Source organism: Nicotiana tabacum, chromosome 22 (genome assembly GCF_000715075.1).
Source record: "Nicotiana tabacum cultivar K326 chromosome 22, ASM71507v2, whole genome shotgun sequence".
In the NCBI taxonomy this organism is placed as follows: Eukaryota; Viridiplantae; Streptophyta; class Magnoliopsida; order Solanales; family Solanaceae; genus Nicotiana; species Nicotiana tabacum.
Window position 1 is genome coordinate 108276692 of NC_134101.1, and position 22107 is coordinate 108298798.

The 22107-nt window shown below is 38.3% G+C and overlaps 2 protein-coding genes across 2 annotated transcripts; both read left to right on the plus strand.

The window, feature by feature from the left end:
- The first annotated feature begins 6412 nt into the window (after positions 1-6412).
- On the plus strand, positions 6413-14584 carry LOC107770071 (gibberellin 2-beta-dioxygenase 2-like). The gene is made up of 2 exons (XM_075243045.1): positions 6413-6825; positions 14140-14584. The coding sequence occupies exons 1-2, from the start codon at positions 6413-6415 to the stop codon at positions 14582-14584; spliced, it is 858 nt and encodes a 285-aa protein (XP_075099146.1).
- A 2565-nt stretch (positions 14585-17149) lies between these two features.
- Positions 17150-19868, plus strand: LOC107815187 (uncharacterized). The gene is made up of 6 exons (XM_075245158.1): positions 17150-17984; positions 18068-18253; positions 18333-18752; positions 18833-19396; positions 19482-19535; positions 19604-19868. Exons 1-6 carry the CDS (start codon positions 17868-17870, stop codon positions 19766-19768), a joined length of 1506 nt encoding a protein of 501 aa, XP_075101259.1. The 5' UTR covers positions 17150-17867; the 3' UTR covers positions 19769-19868.
- Positions 19869-22107: the final 2239 nt, after the last annotated feature.

A 22107-nucleotide genomic window follows, 5' to 3' on the forward strand; every position in this document is an offset into this window, starting at 1 on the left:
ACTAACCTATCTATTACAACTCTTAGTGATGCTAGTACAAGTTTAAACAATTCCCTAATGTAAGATTTTTATCAATAAATATTGGGATTTGTTTAACTAAAGTAAAATGATACTAAAACTAACAATATTCCAAATTAAAGATAATTCAATAGTAAAGAGATCTAGGGTATTGATTTCCCCAATTGCTAGATTAATCCTTAACTCTTTTGCTATAATCTCGATGTAATACTCTATCAGGATTAAGAGCTATGTGTTACTGCAACTATCTCTCGATCAACTACGATAATTTACTAGAGCATTCTCTCGAACTATTCTAGCTAATAATATATGCAGCTCTGAATTATCCCACCAAAGTTTTGTTATTTCTAACCCCACTTTTAAATTCAAATAATGAATCTCTTCAATTACCCCAAAGTGGTGTTGTTCAACAACGATCTAACCTAGTATTCTTTCTTAAGCAACACAAGGCGATTAGACACGATTAATCAAGGGTCCATTCAATTAATCACCACACAAAACATAGTTGAACAATTATAATAAACTCGGCTCGATTATAACAAAACTGAGTCAAAACTTCATCTAACAATTGATTCCATCAACCCTAGATTAAATGTTTAGATACTCATGGTAAAACGAGATAAAGCCATAAGATAATTCATAATTCACAAAATAATGATAACAAGAAGAAGAATAAAAAACTCTAATGGTGTCTTGATCTTCTCACACTTGTTCTTGCCTCCGATTGAGTCTAAAAATAAGCTTAACATTGACTTGTGTGAGTTTGTTAAGTTTATATAGGGTTAGGATAAGTTTTCCACGCTTTACACTTTAGCCCTTAAACTTTCTTGGCCTTCTCCAGATCGACCGCGGTCACGGGCCAACTGCAGTAATTTTAGACTTTTTGTTTTCCGCCTTTCTTTTACCGCGTTCCAACCGCGGCCCTACTGCGGTAGCGGTGGACTGTTGCCCAATTTTTCTTCGCCTTTTCTTGCTCCATCCGGGCTCTTCTCGATTGGCCTTGTATCTACACATTTGACCCCAAAACACTCTATATCCTCCTCCTAACTCGGAGTAGTTCCTGCAAGGCATAAAAACCTCAATTAGAGTATTTTGTTATCATTTAGCACTTAAAATATCAATAAAGTATGGTTAATTTCGAGCATAAATAGCATTTACATCGCATAATATATGCTACTATCACCAATCGATTTGTGAGGTTAGATATTTCGGAGCTCAGTCGGGTCTTAGCTTATGTGGTTTCTCTGTCTTCCTTGTTTGATCGCATTAGAGAGCGCCAGTATGATGATCCTCATTTGCTTGTCCTTAAAAACAGAGTTCAGCACGACGATGCCAGAGATGTAACTATTAGCGATGATGGGGTATTGAGGATGCAGGGCCGAATATGTGTGCCCAATGTAGACGGGCTTTGAGAGTTGATTCTGGAGGAGGCCCATAGCTCGCGGTATTCCATTCATCTGGGTGCCGCGAAGATGTATCAAGATTGGAGACAACATTATTGGTGGAGAAGAATGAAGAAGGATATTATGATATTTGTAGCTCGGTGTCTCAATTGCCAGCAGGTAAAATATGAGCATCAGAGACAGGGTGGCTTACTTCAACATATAGATATTCTAGAGTGGAAGTGGGAGCGAATCACCATGGACTTTGTAGTTAGGCTCCCACGGACTTTAAAGAAGTTCAATGCTATTTGGGTGATTGTGGATCGGCTGACCAAGTCCGCGCACTTCATTCCTACGTCTACTACCTATTCTTCAGAGCGGTTAGCAAAGATTTATATCAAAGAGATTGTCTGCTTGCATGGTGTCCCAGTTTCCATCATTTCAGATAGAGGTACTCAGTTCACTTCACAATTTTGGAGGGTCTGGCAGCGAGAGTTGGGTACTCAGTTTGAGTTGAGCATAACTTTTCACCCTTAGATGGACGGGCAGTCCGAGCACACTATTCAGATATTGGAGGACATGTTGCGCGCTTGTGTCATTGATTTTAGGGGTTCAAGGAATCAGTTTCTACCGCTCGCGGAGTTTGCTTATAAAAACAGTTATCAGTCGACTATTCAGATGGCTTCATATGAGGCTTTATATGGGAGACAGTGTAGATTTTCAGTTGGTTTGTTTGAGTCGGGTGAGGCTAGACTTTTGGGTACAGACTTGGTGCATCATGCTTTGGACAAGGTGAAGGTGATTTAGGAGCGGTTTCATACAGCGCAGTCAAGACAAAAGAGTTATACTGACAGGAAGGTTTGTGATGTATCCTACATGGTTGGGGAGACGTTTCTATTGAAGGTTTCACCCATGAAGAGTATTATGAGATTTGGGAAGAAGGGTAAATTGAGTCCTCGGTTCATTGGGTCTTTTGAAGTGCTTCGAAGGATTGGGGAGGTGGCTTATGAGCTGGCCTTTCCACCTAGCTTATCGAGTGTGCATCCGGTATTTCATGTTTCTACGCTCCGGAAGTATAGTAGCTATTTTGCAGCGGCAGGTCCGAAAGTTGAGATCAAAGGATGTAGATTCAGTGAAAATATAGTAGAGAGGTCGCCCCGTGGAGGAGGCTACCTGGGAGACCGAGCAGGATATACGGAGCAGATATCCATACCTATTTGAGGCTTCAGGTATGTTTCTTGACTCGTTCGAGAACAAACATTTGTTTAAGAGGGGGGGGGATGTAACGACCCGACCGATCATTTCATAAGTTACCGCTTTGTTTCCCCCATTTTAGCTTCTTTATGTGTTGTTCAGTTGTATTTCATCGTATCATACTGGTCGGTTTGGGTTCGGAGTGGTTTTGTAGAAGAATGAGACATTTAGTCTTTTTTGAGTAAAATTAAGTTGGAAAAGTCAACCGGATATTGACTTATGAGTAGAAGGCCTCGGATGTGAATTCTAATGGTTTGGATAGCTTCTTTAGGTGATTTGGGACTTAGGAGCATGATTGGAATGTATTTTAGAGGTCCGTGGTAGATTTAGGCTTGAATTGGCGAAATTGGAATTTTGGCGTTTTCCGATCGGTAGTGGAAATTTTGATATCGGGGTCGGATTGGAATTTTGGAAGTTGGAGTAAGTCTATTGTGTCATTTGCGATGTGTGTGCAAAATTTTAGGAAATTCGGATGAGGTTTGATAGGTTTTTGCATCGTTTGCGGAATTTGGAAGTTTGAAAATCCTTCCAGCATATAAAGGAGATATGCAAATATATCATGTAAACAACCAAGGAAATTGCAAGTAATGATGTAATTTAATAACCAAATCAAACACTAGCCAGCTTTTCTTCAGATTAACGGATCATTTTGGGCTTTGGAAAGATAGCAGATTTTCTTATATTTTTGTTGCAAAGATTTGTTCTTCGCGTTCGCGAAGGTGTGGCTAGTGGAAGGATCACGAACGCGAGGAGTTGAAGGCATTCATAAAGAGGAAAGATGGAACAGCTCCACCCCAAGGATTTCTTCTACACGTTCGTGTAGAGGACAACGCATTTGCGGAGGGTCTGGCAGGTGAAGCTACGCGTTCGCGAGAGGGTACTCGCGTTCGCGAAAGAGGAAATTTGAGCAGTGGATTTTTGTGCTTCGCGAACGCGAGGCTTTGACTGCGTTCGCAAAGAAGGGCACACCTGGGCAGAATGTTTCAGTTCAAAATCGAGTGTTAGGTTCATAATCTCAAAATTCATTAGAGAGCTCGGGAGAAGGCGATTTTGGAGGGGATTTTTAGAGGATTGATTGGGGTAAGTGTTCTTCACTCAAATTTGGTTAAATCTCATGATTATGACTTGATTCTTATCATATAATTTGGGAATTTGGGGTGAAAATTGGGGAAAATGGAAGAAGATTTGGAGAGTTGATTTTGGAGATTTGGATGACCATTTGATGTCAGATTTTGGTGAATTTGATATGGGTAGATTCGTGAGCGAATGGGTTTTCCAGTTTTATGATTTTTATCGGATTCCGAGACATGGGCCTAGGGGTTAGGTTTGAGCCAATTTCAGGATTTTTGAGTTAATTTGATTATTTTCACTTGGACTTTGTTCCTTTAGCGTATATTGATGATAATATACTGATTTTGGTTAGATTTGGAGCATTTGGAGGCCGATTCGAGAGGCAAGGGCATTGCGGGCTAGAGTTTCGACCGGTTTGAGGTAAGTAATGATTGAAAATGTTGTCCTGAGGGTATGAAACCCTAGATTTCACATCGTTTCACTACTTTGAGGTGGCGCACACGCTAGATGACGAGCGTGGGTTCGTGCACCATTAGGGATTGTGACTGGGTTCATCCCGTACGACTATTAAGTCGCGTATTTGATTGAAAACTTTTGGGCTGAATGTCATATTTGGGCCTCGTGCCAACTGTTTGGACCCTTAGGGGCTTTTTACTACTGTTTTCCTCACCGGTTTGGTTTAATATCTACACTCAGTCATGCTATATTTTTACTGATTTCATAACTCGGTGTTATTTACTCTGTTTGATTCTATAAATGATATTTTGGACTGAGCACCTTGTGTTATTGTTAGCCCGAGTGGCTTGAGAGATTTCTGACTGAGTAAGGCCGAGGGCCTGTGTTGTGAGGATATTATGGGATCGGGCTGCGCGCCGCAACATGTTGTACTGATTGTGATATATGAGAGGCCGAGGGCCTGATTTATTATGCCATGAGATGGCTTGTGATAACGCTTGTATTGTAGGAGCTCCTCCGGAGTCTGAACACCCCCAGTGAGCGCGGGTACCCAGTGTGAGTGATGTGATGCTCCTCGAGGGGCTGTTATGATTCATGTTGTTGCACGAGGGGCTGATTATGAGTGATTGTGAGGTGGCCCGAGAGGCTGGTTCTGTTGATATTTTGCCCGAGGGACTGTCTACGTTTCTATCATTTTGACTCACTGTTTCTTCACTTATTTGAAACTATTGAAAGATGTTTTAAAAGAAAAGGTTTTTACTGAAATTGAGTTTGTTTTACGAGATAATATAGTTCTGTACTGTTTTGGAAATGTACTATATTTGTTGTAGTGCTATGACGTGGAATTTTTCTATTTTCTTACTGCTCAGCTCTCATTTAATTTTATTACTTACTGAGTCGGCGTACTCACATTACTCCCTGCACCTTGTATGCAGATCCAGGAGTTAAGGGTCGCGATAGTGAGCTTTGATCGTCCATTCAACAGGATTTTAGAGTCGACAAGGTAGTTGCATGGCGTTCGCAGCCCTGTTCTTCTCCCTCATACCTTCCCTAGATTTATTTAGTATTGTCTTCTACACTTTGTCAGACTTTATTGTATTGAGACATAGTTGTAGTTGCTCGTGACTTGTGACACCCGAAGTTAGGCTTGTGTATTTATTCCGCACTGGTTATTTAGACTTATGTCATGAGATTTCTTGTTAATTAATGGCTTAAAAATGACTTTTGTAGAAAAATGATTTGATTTGGGAATTGTGTCGAGTGACCTAGTTTCACGATAGACGCCATCACGACCGGCTCAGTTATAGGGTCGTGATGAAAATTGAAATGAAAGATAATAATATAATATAGAAGAGAGAGAAAAATATAAAAAGGGATATTTTCTTTTAGGGGAAAAAATAGGAAAATAGTTGGAGTAAGTTGTCCCCAAAATGGAAAATCCCCATTATGGAGCCCAAAAAGGGGTAAAGGTTGGAGATGCCCTAACTAATATAATCTTGTACGACAAAATTAACCACTACACCCCAAACCATATCAGTTTGATTTTTGGTTACATGTGGCTAAATTTGATAATTTTTAGATAACAAAACTAAAGCAGTAATTTTTGTGCAATGAACATCCAGAAATTTGCCCAGAGCAAAGTTGATATAAATCAACACTACTATCTTACAATCCATTATTCCAAATACACCTAGGTATTACTAGAAAAATGCTTATTATACATAATAATCTCATCAACAACAACAATAGTAATGGAAATGAAATTGGTTATTAAGAATAACTTGATCTTAGCCAAAAAGTCGGGGAAACGTATCAAACTTTAGAATAATATTATAGAAAGTAGACTATATATCGAATCTCATACAAAATTTTAAAAAAAAAATTCATGTCAACAAAGGGGAAAAGGAAAAAGTCAACGGTTTTCTTTGTTTTGTTTAATGTTTGAGTGACATCAATTTTCTTCTTGTACTTTTCACACAAAGGTGTGTAATCGTCAAAAGAATATTTATCTCCATATATTCCACTTCCCACATATCTTCTTCACTTCAGTCCCCTTCTCATAGATTCTCTCTCTTCTTACGTATTGTAATAAGTACACTAATTAAAAGGGGGTTGAGGGTATTAAATCCACATCTTTCTCTATACATATGGAGAGTACGTAACATATGATTCTCTTCATTCTTTTTTTTAACTAGTATTCTCTTTCTTCTAGCTATACTGCTTTTTTCAACATGGTGGTGGCTCATCAGCCTTCTCCGCCGTCTAGCCGCCAAGAAAAAGAAAAATTACGTGACATTGAGCTTCCTATAATAGACCTTTTGGGCGAGAGATCAGAAGTGACAAAGCTCATTGTCAAAGCCTCTAAAAACATTGGTTTCTTCAAAGTCATCAACCATGGTGTCCCTAAACATGTCATTAAAGCAATGGAAGATGAAAGCTACCGATTTTTCTCTAAACCGGCTTCCGAAAAACAACGTGTTGGACCGGCCAATCCCTATGGCTATGGCTGCAAGAATATAGGGTTCAATGGAGATTATAGAGAAGTTGAATATTTGCTTTTTCATACCAACCCTTTGTCTATCTCTCAAACATCCAAAACTATTTCCGTTCAGCCCAGGATATGTAGGAAACCTCTAAAGCAAAGGTTTGGTCAAATCTTTTTCAAAAATGCTTCACACGGAGTACTCGGACGAGCAAAAATCGCCCGCTTTATCTTTGCGCGAAAACCCTTCGTGTCTTCGTGCAAAGAGGGGCAGCTGTAAGCACGTGATTTTTGCTTCACGGACAATCGCTCCAAAAGAAAACAAAAATAGTGACCAATGACCTCGCTGTACAAATTTTCATTTTTTATGACATGTACTGCTGGTCATTTGTGGTTTGGCCCATGTTGCATTTGATCTTACCAATCAAAATACAAAGTATGTCTGTCATGGTAATCAAACCGTAATTCGGTCGTTAAAAGAAAATTCAAAATATATGTGCATCGTCCGTTCTAGGTTGTGATTTAACTTGCTTAAACATTTTAATTTGGCGTGATAATGGTGTTGAAGTGTTACATTGTTGTTTGTTTTAATTTCATTTGTTTTATTATTTATTTGTTATTTTTCATTTTTTGTTTAAAAATAGAAAACAAAAGAAAAGAGTGAATGAAAATCAGTTTGGGCCCAAGAAATAAAACAAAAATAGGCCCAAACCAGCACAAGTCCAGTCCAGACTAGGCCTGCCCTGACCACCTCCCGAAACGACGCCGCATCATGCGTCTGATCTGAGCCGTTCAAACACACCCATCCAACGGTCCCCCTCAGCACCCGTAACCCGACCTGTTTAGCCGGTCCAACCCAACCCATCACTTAAACCCAAACGACCCCGTTTTAATGTCAAACGACCTCGTCTCACCCCTCACCATCAGATCCCAGCCGTTGAGATCAGATGATCTAACGGCCTGGATCCAATCTTCTACGCCGTATATAAGCCTTTCCTCACACCCCACGCCCCCTATCCGAACCCCACCTTTCCCCATCTTCTTCACCAAGCCCTGAAACCCCCCGAAACCCTAGCAGCCGCCCTAGTTTCCCCTTCACCAGAACCCGGCGGCATGAACGCCGGTGACCACCTCCTGAACACCCTAGGACCCCCTCACTCTCCTGAACATGGATCTATTACCCCCTAGCCTCGAATCCCCTTCCTTCATCTCGAATCTTCATTTGAAGATTCGAGTCGAACCCGGACCTATACCAAACCTCACCATCTTCATACCAGACACTCCCCTGACCCCCTTCGTGACCAAACCAGGCTTGGTTTGGTCCGAATCTACCCACAACTTCTAAAAAAACCAGATCTGAAAATCCAAAACCTAGAACAGGAATAGCCTTGGAAACCGGCTAGTCTTATCAGAGTTTGAGGTCTAATAGACCTTAATCAAGGTGTTCTCGTGTGAGAACACCCTGATTAAAGTTTGTTCGGCCTCAAGGGTTCAAAGTTGAGTCAGATTCGGGTCAATTTGGTTTGAACATTTTTTGGTAAGTTTTTCTTGTCCTTTTTGTTTTATTTAACTGCTAATTAAGTTGTCAGCATGTTTCGTTGTGTTTGTTTGTTATTTTTTTTATTTTTCATTCGGATTTCTTCCATCTCTGTCAAAGACCTTTTATTTGGTCAGTTGATTTTCTGTGTGTTCTGAATGTATTCTGTGGTATACATGATCGTCAATTAGATTAGTCGTCAAATGAGTTAATTCATATAGGTTCCCAGTGATTGAACAAAGTTGTCTGAAGTCGTTCGGGACTCTGTACGTGTTGTTTATATGAACGATTGATTGTTATGTGTTACGATTAATATAGTCGAGTCAATGTATGTCGTCAATTAGTTTCAGTCATTAATGGTAACAACTTGATCCGTGTTGTTTATGTCTGCTGTGATCGTATTTGAATCCCATTAGGAACTGAATTGTATTGCCTATTGGTCTTGTTCAATTTGAATTAAAGAACATCTAGGGGGTAGGTTATAATGACAGTTCACACTTTGAGTTTAAAAGGATGCCATGTTCACTTAGTTCAGATTGTGGGCAGCATGCGTATGGTCAGTTGTTTTGGATTAAAATAGTCTGACAGTACATGCTGTCAGATTATATTCTTGCTGCCCATACTTTGGTTAAATAAACAAGAGATTAGGACACTTTAACAACAAAAAAGGGAGAGGGGATGTCAGGGATTTCATGGGAGTTTTGTTATTTAAAATAAGTGAGTGGAAAAACAACAGGGAGGGGGGAATTTTGAGTTGTCCAGCAGGCTGTAAAGTGCTGGGATTAGGCTATAAGAAGGGGGACCTTCCGTTAGAGTAAGGGGGATTCTTTTTGGATCCTAAAAGAGGAGGTTCTTCTGGAAAAAAAAACTGAAAGAAAGAAACATAAATTCAGAGGATATTGTGACCAAACATTGTCTGTAAACTACATAAGAATTCACATTTGGTCAAGCTGTCTTGGCCAAGTTCTGTTGCTTGCCCTGATTGAGCTGCTTGTGATTGTTGAACTGCTGGTGTTGCTGCATTGAATACTCTGTTATTTCTGTTGGTTCGTTACTCTGGTTCTGGGATTGTTTGTTTGTTGCTCGACTGCTCTTGAGCTTCATCATTGTTGGTTGGTTGTTGTTGCTGTGTTGTTGCTGTGTGTCTGCTGTTGCTGTGTTTGTTGCATACTACTCAGCTGATCATTCTTTTCTTCCCTTGCTTTCCTTACTAGGTACACAATTACACTACCAATGTAACTCGAAAGTTTGAGCAATGAGTATAAAAGAGAAGATCTGCAGATGTTTATATATACATAGACTATTATGTTAGGCCTCATGTAATGTATAATAGTTTACGTTCTTGTTTTGGACACTGGAGATAGTCCTCATGCCTAATAAATGTCAATATATGGTAGTTGGATGTTAGACTGTGTATATAGGTTGGTGATAAAAGTATGCCCAATGCAGTAGGTTGTATCTTAGATTTAGTTTAATGGTGTAGTATAATTCTGTAATGTATGCCAAGCATGAAAATCGTACACTAACTAGTTAAGTTCTTTCCCTTCTGAAAAACTGCTTCATATAACTGGTAAACCATGTTTTAAGACAAAGAACACAGAGCTTGCAATCTCAACCTCACGAAGGTCGAGCCCAGGTCGAAACAGACCAAGCAGGCCTGCATCGAACAAACAATGGCCCAGGTCTGGTCCATCACGCATGGGCTGGATTTGGGCCCTTAAATTTTGCTCGGCTGACTGTGTACGTGGCCGTGCTACTGATTTTGCGCAAGCACTCGGAATTCTGTTATAGATAACTTGCAAGCATGTAATTAACTAGGGCTATCTACTGTTTTCAATTAGTAGAGACAAACGCGACAAGAAATGTAGTTGCTATAGGATATCCTTTTAAAATAAGGACGAGATGAGCCTCGACAAAAGTAAAGAAAAATGCACAAATTGCGGGGCCCTCGTTAAATGTATATATATATTGAAGCATTCAGTCCCTAAGGTGGGTCGTTTAGCAAATCTCACGACCTCCCGGAATAATAACGCGATAGCCTCTTTAAGCGCGTATTTAATAATTTTACCTTCTTAAATTCGGGTGCGCATTTATGTGACCCAAATCCAAATCTCGACGGATTCGAAATGTGTTTCTAATCATGGGTACATTGATTGTGACGTGGTTCGAGATATGTTTTCACGACGTTGCAATTCTTGTAAAATAATAATAACGACAAAAGCGGTTAAAAGTTAAAATTTGCACATATGTTCAATTTGTATAAAATCAGATAATCAAGCCGAATACAACAGTTGAGCGACCGTGCTAGAACCACGGAATTCGGGAATGCCTAACACCTTCTCCCGGGTTAACAGAATTCCTTATCCGGATTTCTGGTACGCAGACTATAATATAGAGTCATTCTTTTCCTCGATTCGGGACTAAAATTGGTGACTTGGGACACCCTAAATCTCCCAAGTGGTGACTCTGAAATAATTAAACCAATCCTGTTTCGATTGTCCTTTAATTGGAAAAAACTCCCTTGCGCCCTCACGGGTACGTAAAAAGGAGGTGTGACAACCATGAGCTCATGTAAACATCTTTGTTATATATAAAAGTGGTCCAGGATAGGAGAGAAGTTTTATTGTATGATTCACACAACTGACATTAGCTCTGTGAGACTCCTTTTTGTCTTACAAATTAGTGGATCCCAATCTTATATTTTTGGGTCCACAGAAATCTGGATCCACAAAATTGTGAGACAAATTTTTTTTTCGTATAAATAGTATCAGTTGTATGAGACACAAAATAAAATTTCCAGGATAGGATATGGGAGACTTAGAGGAGTATCTCTACTACTGTTACTCTGTTCGCCTATATACATACTCCCTCCATTTCATATTAAATGAGATACTTTTCTTTTTAGTTTGTTCCAAAACAAATGACACATTTTTAAATTTGAAAATAATTCAACTTTAAACTCTTTCATTTTACTCATTTACTCTTAATGATAAGCTTTTATAGACACACAAATATTATGACCCCACAAACTTTTTACCCCTTAAACTTTTAAGACCACAAGTTTCAAAACTCTTCTTCTTTTTCCTAAAACTTCGTGTCGAGTCAAACTACTTCATTTAATATGAAACGGAGGAAGTATATAACGTCTGTAAAGTTACTAAGATTACAGTTTCTGACACTATAAGGACACTGGATCATTTGTTTCACATTAGGTGACCTATTTATCGTATTGAATATAGGAATCACTACACATCTCATCCAGTGAGAGTACAAGCTGGAGAGGCTCTCTCTATAAAGAGGCCGAGATAGTAGAGTTGCAGGATCTAGTTTAGTGATGTGAGATTAATTAAATTAAGGGGGAAGGAAGGAAGGACGGATATTGGAATTTGGATAGTACACAAGTCAATTTCTTGGTTATAGGGAATGGACCTAGTTTCTGTAGCATAGGGCGTGTTGCGCCAGCTGTAGGATTGTTGAATCTTTCTCCGCCATGTTTGATCTTTTTCGAGGATTCAAAAAGAGCTAGACATCAACTACCCTTATATATCAACTCATCATGCAAATCTCTTCTTTCTCTAACTTTGCTTTCTTCTTCATGCCCAATTTTCTCCCTTTAAATGTCATTTAATTTGTACTTTCTATTTTTTGACTTTCTTTCTTGTTTTTCATTTTTTCATAAAGAGTACTTGCTCTATCGCAGTTTTATGTGAACCTATTTTCTGTTTGGTCCGTTAAAAAAAGAACGATCTTTTTCTAAATTTAGTAACAATTTAACTTAAACTTATAATTTTACCCTTAATAAAAAGATTTTATAACCACATAAATATTTTGGACTTTTTTCTGACTTGTTTAGGACAACGAATTTTAAAAATCTTTATTTTATTGGAACGGAGGGAGCAGTAACCTGGTAACTTACTGTCCAGATGTCAATGTTGTTTTAACTCAAACATGAATAGTTAATTATTTTAAATTACTCAAGCTGATGATGTCCGTAAAACTCGTCTATTTTAGAACGACAGTAATCAGTTGACTCTTGTATGATTGGTTAAATAATTAGCTATGTAAAAGCTAGTCCTCGATGGGCTAAAGACCTTCAGACTTTTGGAGTACTTAACACCTAAGTGATGCATAATTGGTGCAGTTTATAATTAAACAAGTTTCTAATTCTAGTGTAGTGGTTTTGAATTGAAGCAACACGTGCTTTTCTTGGACCATTGTCACGTGGATTCCTAATTTCTCCAATGAGTGTGGGCTTATGTTACGAAATGATGCAACAAAAATATATCAAGAAATTTTTTTTCTTTATATTTACAGTTGTCATCATGTACTATATATCTCTATCCTAGATTAAAGGACAGAAGTTTTCTTGAATTTGTTTGACAATATTATATTCTAACAATTTAAGGAGTGAAAACCACATCCCACTAGATATGTTGAGAGGACAACTAGAGTTTTGAGCAGGATTGCATGATTCAAGAATCGACAATAGTGTCTTTGGAAGATACTTGAAGCAAATGTTGAGAAAATATGTACATAGATTTGTTTTAAAATTAAACGGAGTGCAAAATATGGGGTACATTATATTAGAAAGAGAATCATTCGTCAACGGACTGAAATTCCAAATTGGGGACTAAGTATACTCTCTACCTTTCAATTTAGATGATGTAATTTGATTTGACACAAAATTTGAGGGGAAAAAAAAAGTTTTTTGAAATATGTGATCCTAAAAGTTTAAGAGCAAAATTTTTGTCGGACCATAATATTTTTACGGCTATAAAAACTTATTATTAAAGGTAAAGTGAATAAAATAAAAGGTTTAAAATTAAATTATTCAAATATAAAAATATTTCATTCTTTTTAAAACACACTAGGATGAAAAAGATATAACATGGTATTATCATTTGGTAATATGATAGTGAGAACAAGAGATTAATGAAAGTTTTAATGTGCTATGAAGGAGTTCCTAGCATATTGGATGGCATGTGCGATGTCCCATGTGCTGATGCGCATTGTATATTTAGTGGTCGAAAAAATTATAATCGGTTCCATAATTTTTAAGAAAAATAATTGTTTACAAAAATGTTCTTCATATTTCTAGCTTTAAGAGACTTTAAGGACAATTTTATCTTTAACCATACTAATGTATGCATTAATAGTCTTGATATTATTAATGCTATGGTTTTCTATACATTACTTATACATAGGATAACACCAAGTATAATTTATAACTAATATATACTCCTCCGATCCACAATAAGTGATTTTTGTCATTTTTTATGGTCCAAAATAAGTGATTTTTTCAGATTTCAAGAATGAATTAATTATTTTTTTTCCTACATTGCCCTTGGAGTAAATAGTATTGGAGTATGTGTTAGGAGTGTTTATGTGAGATAGTAAATGTTAATATGATCAATTTTATTGCTAATTAATATTAAAAGGTAGATTCCTTAATCTGTATGAAAACGACCAAAAAATCACTTATTTTGGATCGGAGGGAGTATCAAATAAGATATTAATAATGCATAGAGCTAATACTTGTATTATTTTTTCTTATACCTCGTACCAAACAATCCCTTACGGTTTTATGTCATAGATTAAGAAGGGGGTACGGAACTAGATGCGAATTGAAAATCAAATTGATATAATACTTCATAACACTGTAAGACTCGTTCTGAGAAACAACACATAATGCTTCAGAATCAGATTGACCTGTCAGATATCCTCATCCATCTATAAGGTCCAATCAAATAGTAGAGATTTAGTACTTTGAAAGAAAAAAAAGAACTTTTCGATTTTCAAACATAGAAGTAGAATTCTCCCAGAATTGGTGACAGCCTAACCACTACCTTTTTTACTAAATCAAGAAAAGTTCATTAAGCTAAACGAATTCTGTGCCGATAATGTGATGAACATTTATTGATTGATGTGGTTGTTGACAGGTGTGCAGTGAATGGTTACGTAGAAGCAGTTAGGGAGTCGGCATGTGAGATATTGGAGCTGATGGCAGAAGGATTAAGGGTCCCAGACACCTCAGTGTTGAGCAATTTCCTTAGGGACTATGATTGTGACGCTCTCCTCAGGCTCAATCACTATCCCCCTTTGCCCCCACTCCAACTTCTCAACACGTCTCCTAACCAACCACCATCCAGTATTGGTTTTGGAGAGCATACTGACCCTCATATCTTGACCATCTTGAGATCCAACGACGTTGCTGGCCTTCAAATCTCACCTCAAGACGGTTTGTGGGTCCCTGTCTCCCCTCACCCTTCTACTGCCTTCTGCGTCAATGTGGGTGACGCCTTACAGGTCCGCCTTCCCCTCCCTTCTTTTACTCTACTTGTCCTGTTTACATTAGAAATCTTGTTCGCGACTGTAACAAATTAAAATTAGAGGCCAATTCAAAATGTGAACTTACTAAATACTATCTCCGTTTTAGTTAATGTGAACTTATTTTTTTCGGTCTGTTTAAAAAAAATGACCATTTCTAAATTTGAAAATAATTTAGCTTAAACTTCTAATTCTATCATTAACGAGAAACTTTTATACCCACACAAATACTCTAAATTCTTTTTTTGACTTATTTAGGATCACAAATTTCAAAAATCTTCATTTTTTTCTTAAACTTTGTGTCCAGTCAAACAGGTTCATATAAATTGAAACAGTATAATTTTTTGGTGAATTAAATTCATGGAAGCTACATTGGATCTACCTTTGAACAAAGTACATGCATTCCTTAATTTTTTAAGTATTTAGTATATCTTGTCTCCTAATTTAAATTGTGAGTATGTTTAGTGTCATTCGTGGCGCAATAAAGTGATACAGGATCAACGATGAACATGTCAAGAATTACAGTGGTCCCAGACTTACTCTAGTCACTATCTCTTTCTTTTTCGCATTTCTTATTTCGTACCAGCTACATGTGCTTGTCATGCATGGTAATTAGTGGCGATAAAATGATTAAAAGAAAACAGTTATCCATATATATTATTCATTAAAAAATAAATTGGACAATAAATTTTTTTAAAACGGGTCTAAGAACTATATTATTTAGTTAGAAAATGGATAACCAATAGATAACTAATGAGTTTAACTTATACATTTGTAAAGCTTCAAATTTGGGGTTCCTTAAATTTGTGAGACTAGAAATTATTCTAAAAATAATCATATTCTAGAAGTCATGAATAATATGGTTTTCCATAGTATCCCCGGTTAACCCGTTTTTTATCACATATTAAATATAAGTCGAGTCAAATAATTTATCCATTTTTACATTACTTATTTTCGATTCACCCATATCCGACCCCACCCGCTCGCCCTAATATTTGCCGCCCTAATGGTAATGATAACCCCATCCTCATATAAAGTTAGAAATGGACATAACAGATGGTGAATGATAGCTTGAATTGACATACATGATAGCAACAAGTGCTCTAGGGGGAAATAAAACTGAAAAGTGAAGTGATTAATGCTTTACAGAGTTTGGGGTTTAGCAAACTACAGGTTCCTTCAGTTCTGGCCATGCTTACAATTGATGTGATAAAACTGACCAGTTTCAGGATGAGCTGAACCGAGTGCGGAACCAAAATATGGTTTATTTTTACTAAAAATACTTAAATAAGTGTAAAAAAAAAAAGTTACCAAAGTATATATAACGCCACTAATAGTGGCGCTATACAGTAACGTTAACTGTACCGTTACTGTATAGCGTCACTATTAGTGGCGTTATACTGACAAACTTACATAGCGCCATTAATAGTGGCGCTATATGCCTTATACCTAAAGACATAGCGCCATTAATAGTGGCGCTATACCCCTTAATACAAATCCCCCTCTTCTTCTTCTTCTTCGTTCCATCTCCGACTTCCATCTTCCTCATTTTCACTTCCCCCCCCCCCCCACCACCGATTCTGCCCCCATTTTTTTTAAATTTTTTTTTGGGTCCCCCCGTCACATAAAAGTTTAATATTTGTGGTCCCACTGTCGAGTAGAGCTTCGTGTTATTGTGGATTCACTCTTCCGGAGTCAAAATTTCGATCTATCTACATTTCAAAAATTCTAAATCGAGGTATTTCGATTTATTTTAAGTTGAAACTTTTATAACAATGCATATTACTTGATTTGTATGTGTTCTATTCGGTTTGTGTTTATTTTTTCCGAAACTAGCATGTTAAATTTTATCCGGATTTAATTTTAGTGTTGTATAAAAATATGTAAATTAGTCTAAAAATGTGTTTGTTAATATCCTCATGTATATTTATGTATTTTTATGCCGTTTAGTTTAGATTATTTTTTAGCGGAGTAAAATGTATACTTTATTAGCGTAGTAAAACGTAGACCTTTTTAGCGTAGTAAAACGTAGACCCCTTTAGCGTAGTAAAATGTAGAGCCTTGTAGCGTAGTATTGTGTAGTAATTGTTTAATTATCTTATATTCTAGCACGAAACCCATATATATATTATTTTTACAATTTAGTTATTAAATAAATATGAATAAAAATTATTAAAAAAATATAAAATTATTAATGATAGTTTGGTACCACTGGGCCTCAGAAAATCTAGCACGAAACCCATAATTATAAATATATATATATATATATATATATATATATATATATATAATTTTTACAATTAAGTTATTAAAAAATATGAATAAAAATTATTAAAAAAACATAAAATTATTAATGATAGTTTGGTACCACTGGGCCTCAGAAAATCTAGCACGAAACCCATAAGTATATATATAATTTTTACAATTAAGTTGTTAAAAAATATGAATTTAAATTATAAAAAACAAATATGAATAAAAATTATTAAAAAAACATAAAATTATTAATGATAGTTTGGTACCACTGAGCTTCAGAAAATCTAGCACGAAACCCATAAGTATATATATAATTTTTACAATTAAGTTGTTAAAAAATATGAATTTAAATTATAAAAAACACACATAAATTTTAATGATAGTTATTAAAAATTATGAATTTTCAGTTGACGACATGGATGCACCTATACATCCCGGCCCTCGGACGTCGGAGCTACTACCCCTACAGCCCCAGCATAGATCCGAGCATATATGGGGGGGGGGAGAGTTGCTTACGCAGACTTTTCGGGGCAGGAGAGTGGATTTATTGTGGGAGTTTTTGACTCCTCCCCGCGTTCTACATCCCCGTGTGGTCCATCACCTGGAGGAGATGGGATTATATAGGATCATTAGCATTGGCCGGATACAGCTCGACTATGCTTTGATCACGGCGTTGATTGAGCGGTGGCGACCGGAGACACACACTTTCCATCTGCCCATCGGCGAAGCCACCATCACACTCCAGGACGTCGAGATTTTATATGGCCTGTCCACCGATGGCTTGCCAGTTTTACTGCCTGGGAACATGAGATATTTTAACCGGGCTGCATATATGGATATGCTGCACAGGCTCACGGGCTTCAGGTCCGAGGACCCAGATGTAGCAATTGGGAGTAGTCGTATACAGTTGGTCCCCATTAGAGACCACTTGGTGCAGATCCACGATACTATCACCGACGACTCAGCGGAGGTAGATGTGGAGCAATATACGAGGCTGTTGTTGCTCCTTCTATTTGGGGGGTCTTGTTCCCGAACACTTCGGGGAACCTAGTGAGCCTTCGTTTTCTGCATCATATTGCGGACTTTGATGATACAGTCAGCTACAGCTCAGGGTGGTGCTGTCCTATCTTTTTTGTACAGGCAGATGTGCCGGGCATCCATGGGCACACAGAGAGACGTTTCTGGCTTTCTACCACTTCTACAGGTGACAACTTATTCAAATAATTTGTCGTTTAGTTCCAATTCTACCTAGTTAGAGTTAATCTTTACGTCAACTTTCTGTTTTAGGTTTGGGTGTGGGAGCGATTTCTGCAACTTCGGCCACCTCTACCACAGCTACCGGCTAATGTACATATTCCTGATCTCCCTCTAGCTTGTAGGTGGGTATTGCGTCGTAGACTTGCACGAGAGTATCATGGCCATCATAATCTCCCCTTCTGTAGGGATGTGTTGGATTTTCTGGAGGATGCACAGGTGAATATCTAACTAAACTTACCAATTAATTTTTAACTAGGTGTTGCGCAAACTAACGGTTTGTGTTGTTATTTGATAGTTCATCTGGACGCCGTACAACGAAGAGCTGATAGGTACCCTGCCAGCGTATTGCACGCACGGTCGCCATATTTGGAGGGCTTCCGTCCCTCTCACGTGCCTCGATATTGTTGAGCATCATGCCTCAGAGCGAGTATTTCGTCAGTTTGGATTTCCGCAGTCTATACCGACTCAGCCTGCATGGGATCCTTTACATTATGAGAGGGATGATAGGATGAGAGTGGACGACACATTTATTGAGTGGCTGACAGCGCAATTGGGTATTTGGGACAGCCGAGGGGACTTGACCCCAGCTCCGCAACACTTTCCTATCGAAGTTTATATGGCATGGTACCGCACTGTTTCCCGACTTTTTATCGGGAACCCAGTTCATCAGGTAGATGGTCGATACGTCTCATACGCCGGGAGACATGAGGCTCTGGTATGTTTTCTGTTATTATCAATTACTTTAATAGTAATTTCTAGTCAAATACGTAGTTTATATTAAAAACTTTTGTGCAGGCGATTGGATTGCATACCGTATATCGTATGGGGCAGCAGATGCAGAGTTATGTCCACGACCCTGTGATCATGCAGGACTATAGTCGTCGCTTAATGGATGTGGCTGCCCAGACACTGCAGCGAGGCCGATCGGATCAGCGTTTGGCACACCAGCCAGATTATGTTGACCCAGCCACATACCAGCGAGGTCGTGGTATGCCACGGGGTGGTGGCCGACGAGCTGCTGCTGCTCCACGACGACCTGCTGGTGTTGGACGACGCGGTCGTGGGCGGAGAGGAGGTCCCCAGCAAGGGGGCTTTGAGGCTCCTGCTGATGATGTTGCTGCTGATATGGGAGGTGGCATGCATGAGACCGACATGCCGTCTTACAGCCTTGGCATTTATGACACTCCAGGGACGTCGCAGGTGACCCCATCGGGTCAATTCTTGATCATGGGCTCGGATTTTCAAGGAGTGGAGTTGGGTAGATATTTCCCTGGCCCGTCTACCACTGATGAGTCTCGACCGATCCGAGATTTTGATAGTAGGCACCGACTGAGTTATGGCAGCTCATCACATGCGCAGGTATGAGTTTATTAGTATTAATTTTATTACTGTTTTTACTATAACTTATTTATTTTGTTTTAACTTTATTAATTTACTTTTTTAGGCTTCATGCGATGCTGCGACAGATGACTACATTCAGGATCCAGACACGATTATGGTAAGACAATATAAATTTTTGTGAATTGTTATGTAGTTTTCTATACTAAGTTTGATATTATTATGTAGCCTTCTACTGGACCTGACAGCACCACCGATACATGTCATCCTGTGCCGCATCCGGCCATAAGGAGACGACTTGATGATGATGATCCTGATAGCGTACCCGGGCGGCAGGGGATGCGCCTCAGGCCAACGGCTACTTTGAGACACACCGGATGCGGGACACATTGATTCGGTCTTCCATATTTTTGTTTTTTTGGTGTAAATAATATTTTTTTGTACATTAACAACAATATTTAGTCGAATATGACAGTTACTTTTTTTTAGTTCTCATTTCGTTTTATAGTTTTTGGTATAGTAACACAACAACTTAAACTTAACTTCCACTTAAATTAAAATAAAATTTAGTACAACAAACAAGGAAAACATTACTACAACACAAACACAAACATAACAGGCCAACATAATAAAAATACATGACATATGAAAATGACACTAAACACATACACGTCAATGCTCCATCCTCAGTTGTCATTTATTCTTCGCTCCAACCACTTAAATCGTTCTTCCATTTGTTCTTTTTCTTCTTCTAACTCTTTCACTCTCGCCTTCACCTCCGCAAGTTCCCGTTTATATTTTTCGTTGCGTTCATTGTGTGCTTCACAATTCCATTCTGCTCTCCATTTTTTATCTTCCACCTCCTTTAGTTTCTCCCTCATATCTGTAATAATTCTATCTGCCTCCTTTTATATTCTATGCTGGTATAACAACATATTATGAAATTCTTGTAATCTATCCCTGTAGCTTTCCTGATAACATGGTTCCTCAGCCCATTCATCAAATTCACAAGTAGGTTCGTCAGGTTGCTTGTACAACTTGTTCATACAGCACCAATAGCGGCGTCCAACGTTAGCACCTTCCCACCCACAATCCATCATGCATGGTTTTCCACATAAGCAAATTGGTGGACGACCAGGTTGAGCCATTTATGAACTATTTGCTTATAATAAAAACCTTACTTACTTTTAATGAAATATTCCTTGGGGGAAATTTTTAGCAAATGAAATATTTCTTGGGGGAAATTTTTAGCACACAAAATAACTACAATGACCCCATTATTTATAGGCTAAACAAGACACATATAGCGCCATATCTAATGGCGCTATATTAGATAGCGCCATATCTAATGGCGCCATATCATGATGTTGACGAGACGACTTTATGTCAGCCGGTCACACATATCTAATGGCGCCATATCATGATGTTTTCAGCTTTTTCAGTTCGACAAGACAAGACACACATAGCGCCATATGTATATTTTGTGTATTAAATATCGTGATAGCGACAAGACAACACACATAATAAATATACCGATAATTATATTAAATTATTATTTAAATAGGTAAAAAGGGAAAGTACAAATCATAATTAACAAACAAGAAAATATTATTTCATAAATACTTAAATCGTATACATAACAACTAATTATTACAACATGAACTCATGGGTAGTTAGGTACAATAGAAGAACACCCGCCCTGAGCTTGATTATTATTGCCACCCAAAGGACATTTTCTACGGTCGTGGCCTGTTTGCGAGCATATACCACATTTGCGTGCATATACGATATCACTAACATCCATTTGGTTACGTATACGCGTTCTCTTCTGCACCTGTCTTTTACGCAAATAGGACTTGTTACACACCATTTTAAATGGTTCTGGGGGCCAGGAATGCTCAAAACCCACTGGTTGCAGCTGACCACTATATGTGTTTAGGTATTTGGGAACACTATATTGTTGATCAATATAGTTGGTCTCCGCATAACCAACACGTTGAAAACACTTGATGGCATGTGAACAAGGCATGTGGTAGATTGACCATTTCCCACATGAACATAACCTTGTGGATTCATTTACAGTATGTACATTATTACCACGATTATTATGGATAGCGGTGCGAACTTCAAAAATACCTCGTTCGTTATCATATTGCAAAAAGGAATGCCAATGTGCTCGCCGTCTGTATTTCTCTAATCTCTTCATAGGCACTGGCATAAATTCAACACCCCTTTCCATCAATTCCGTTGCAGCTGCAGACCGTTGTACAAACCTCTCCGCCATCTGCTTGAACGACATACGCACCATGGCTGTGACGGGCAATCCTCTTGCCGACTTTAATAACCCGTTGAAGGATTCTGACACGTTTGTAGTAAGAATTCCCCAGCGTCTGCCACCATCTGCATGCAACGTCCACTTTTCAGGATCATGTCGCATTAACCAACGATATGCTGCATCGTCTTCTTGCCTGATAGAATCCATATGTCTCCAGAATTTATGTTGTTGGTGGTCTGTTGCTGCTATCCACATCAAATCATGTAGATCTTTTTTGGGACGTGCCTTCTTGAAATTGGCCTTAAAGTGCCTCACACAGTAATGGTGGTATGCATAAGGTTCTTGCCAGCCAGGAAGGTTCTCCACAGAACTTAATATACCCCCGTGCCGATCAGATATTAGACAAATACCTGAACGATGTGTGACAACGTGCTCTTTCAAGTGGTTCAAAAACATT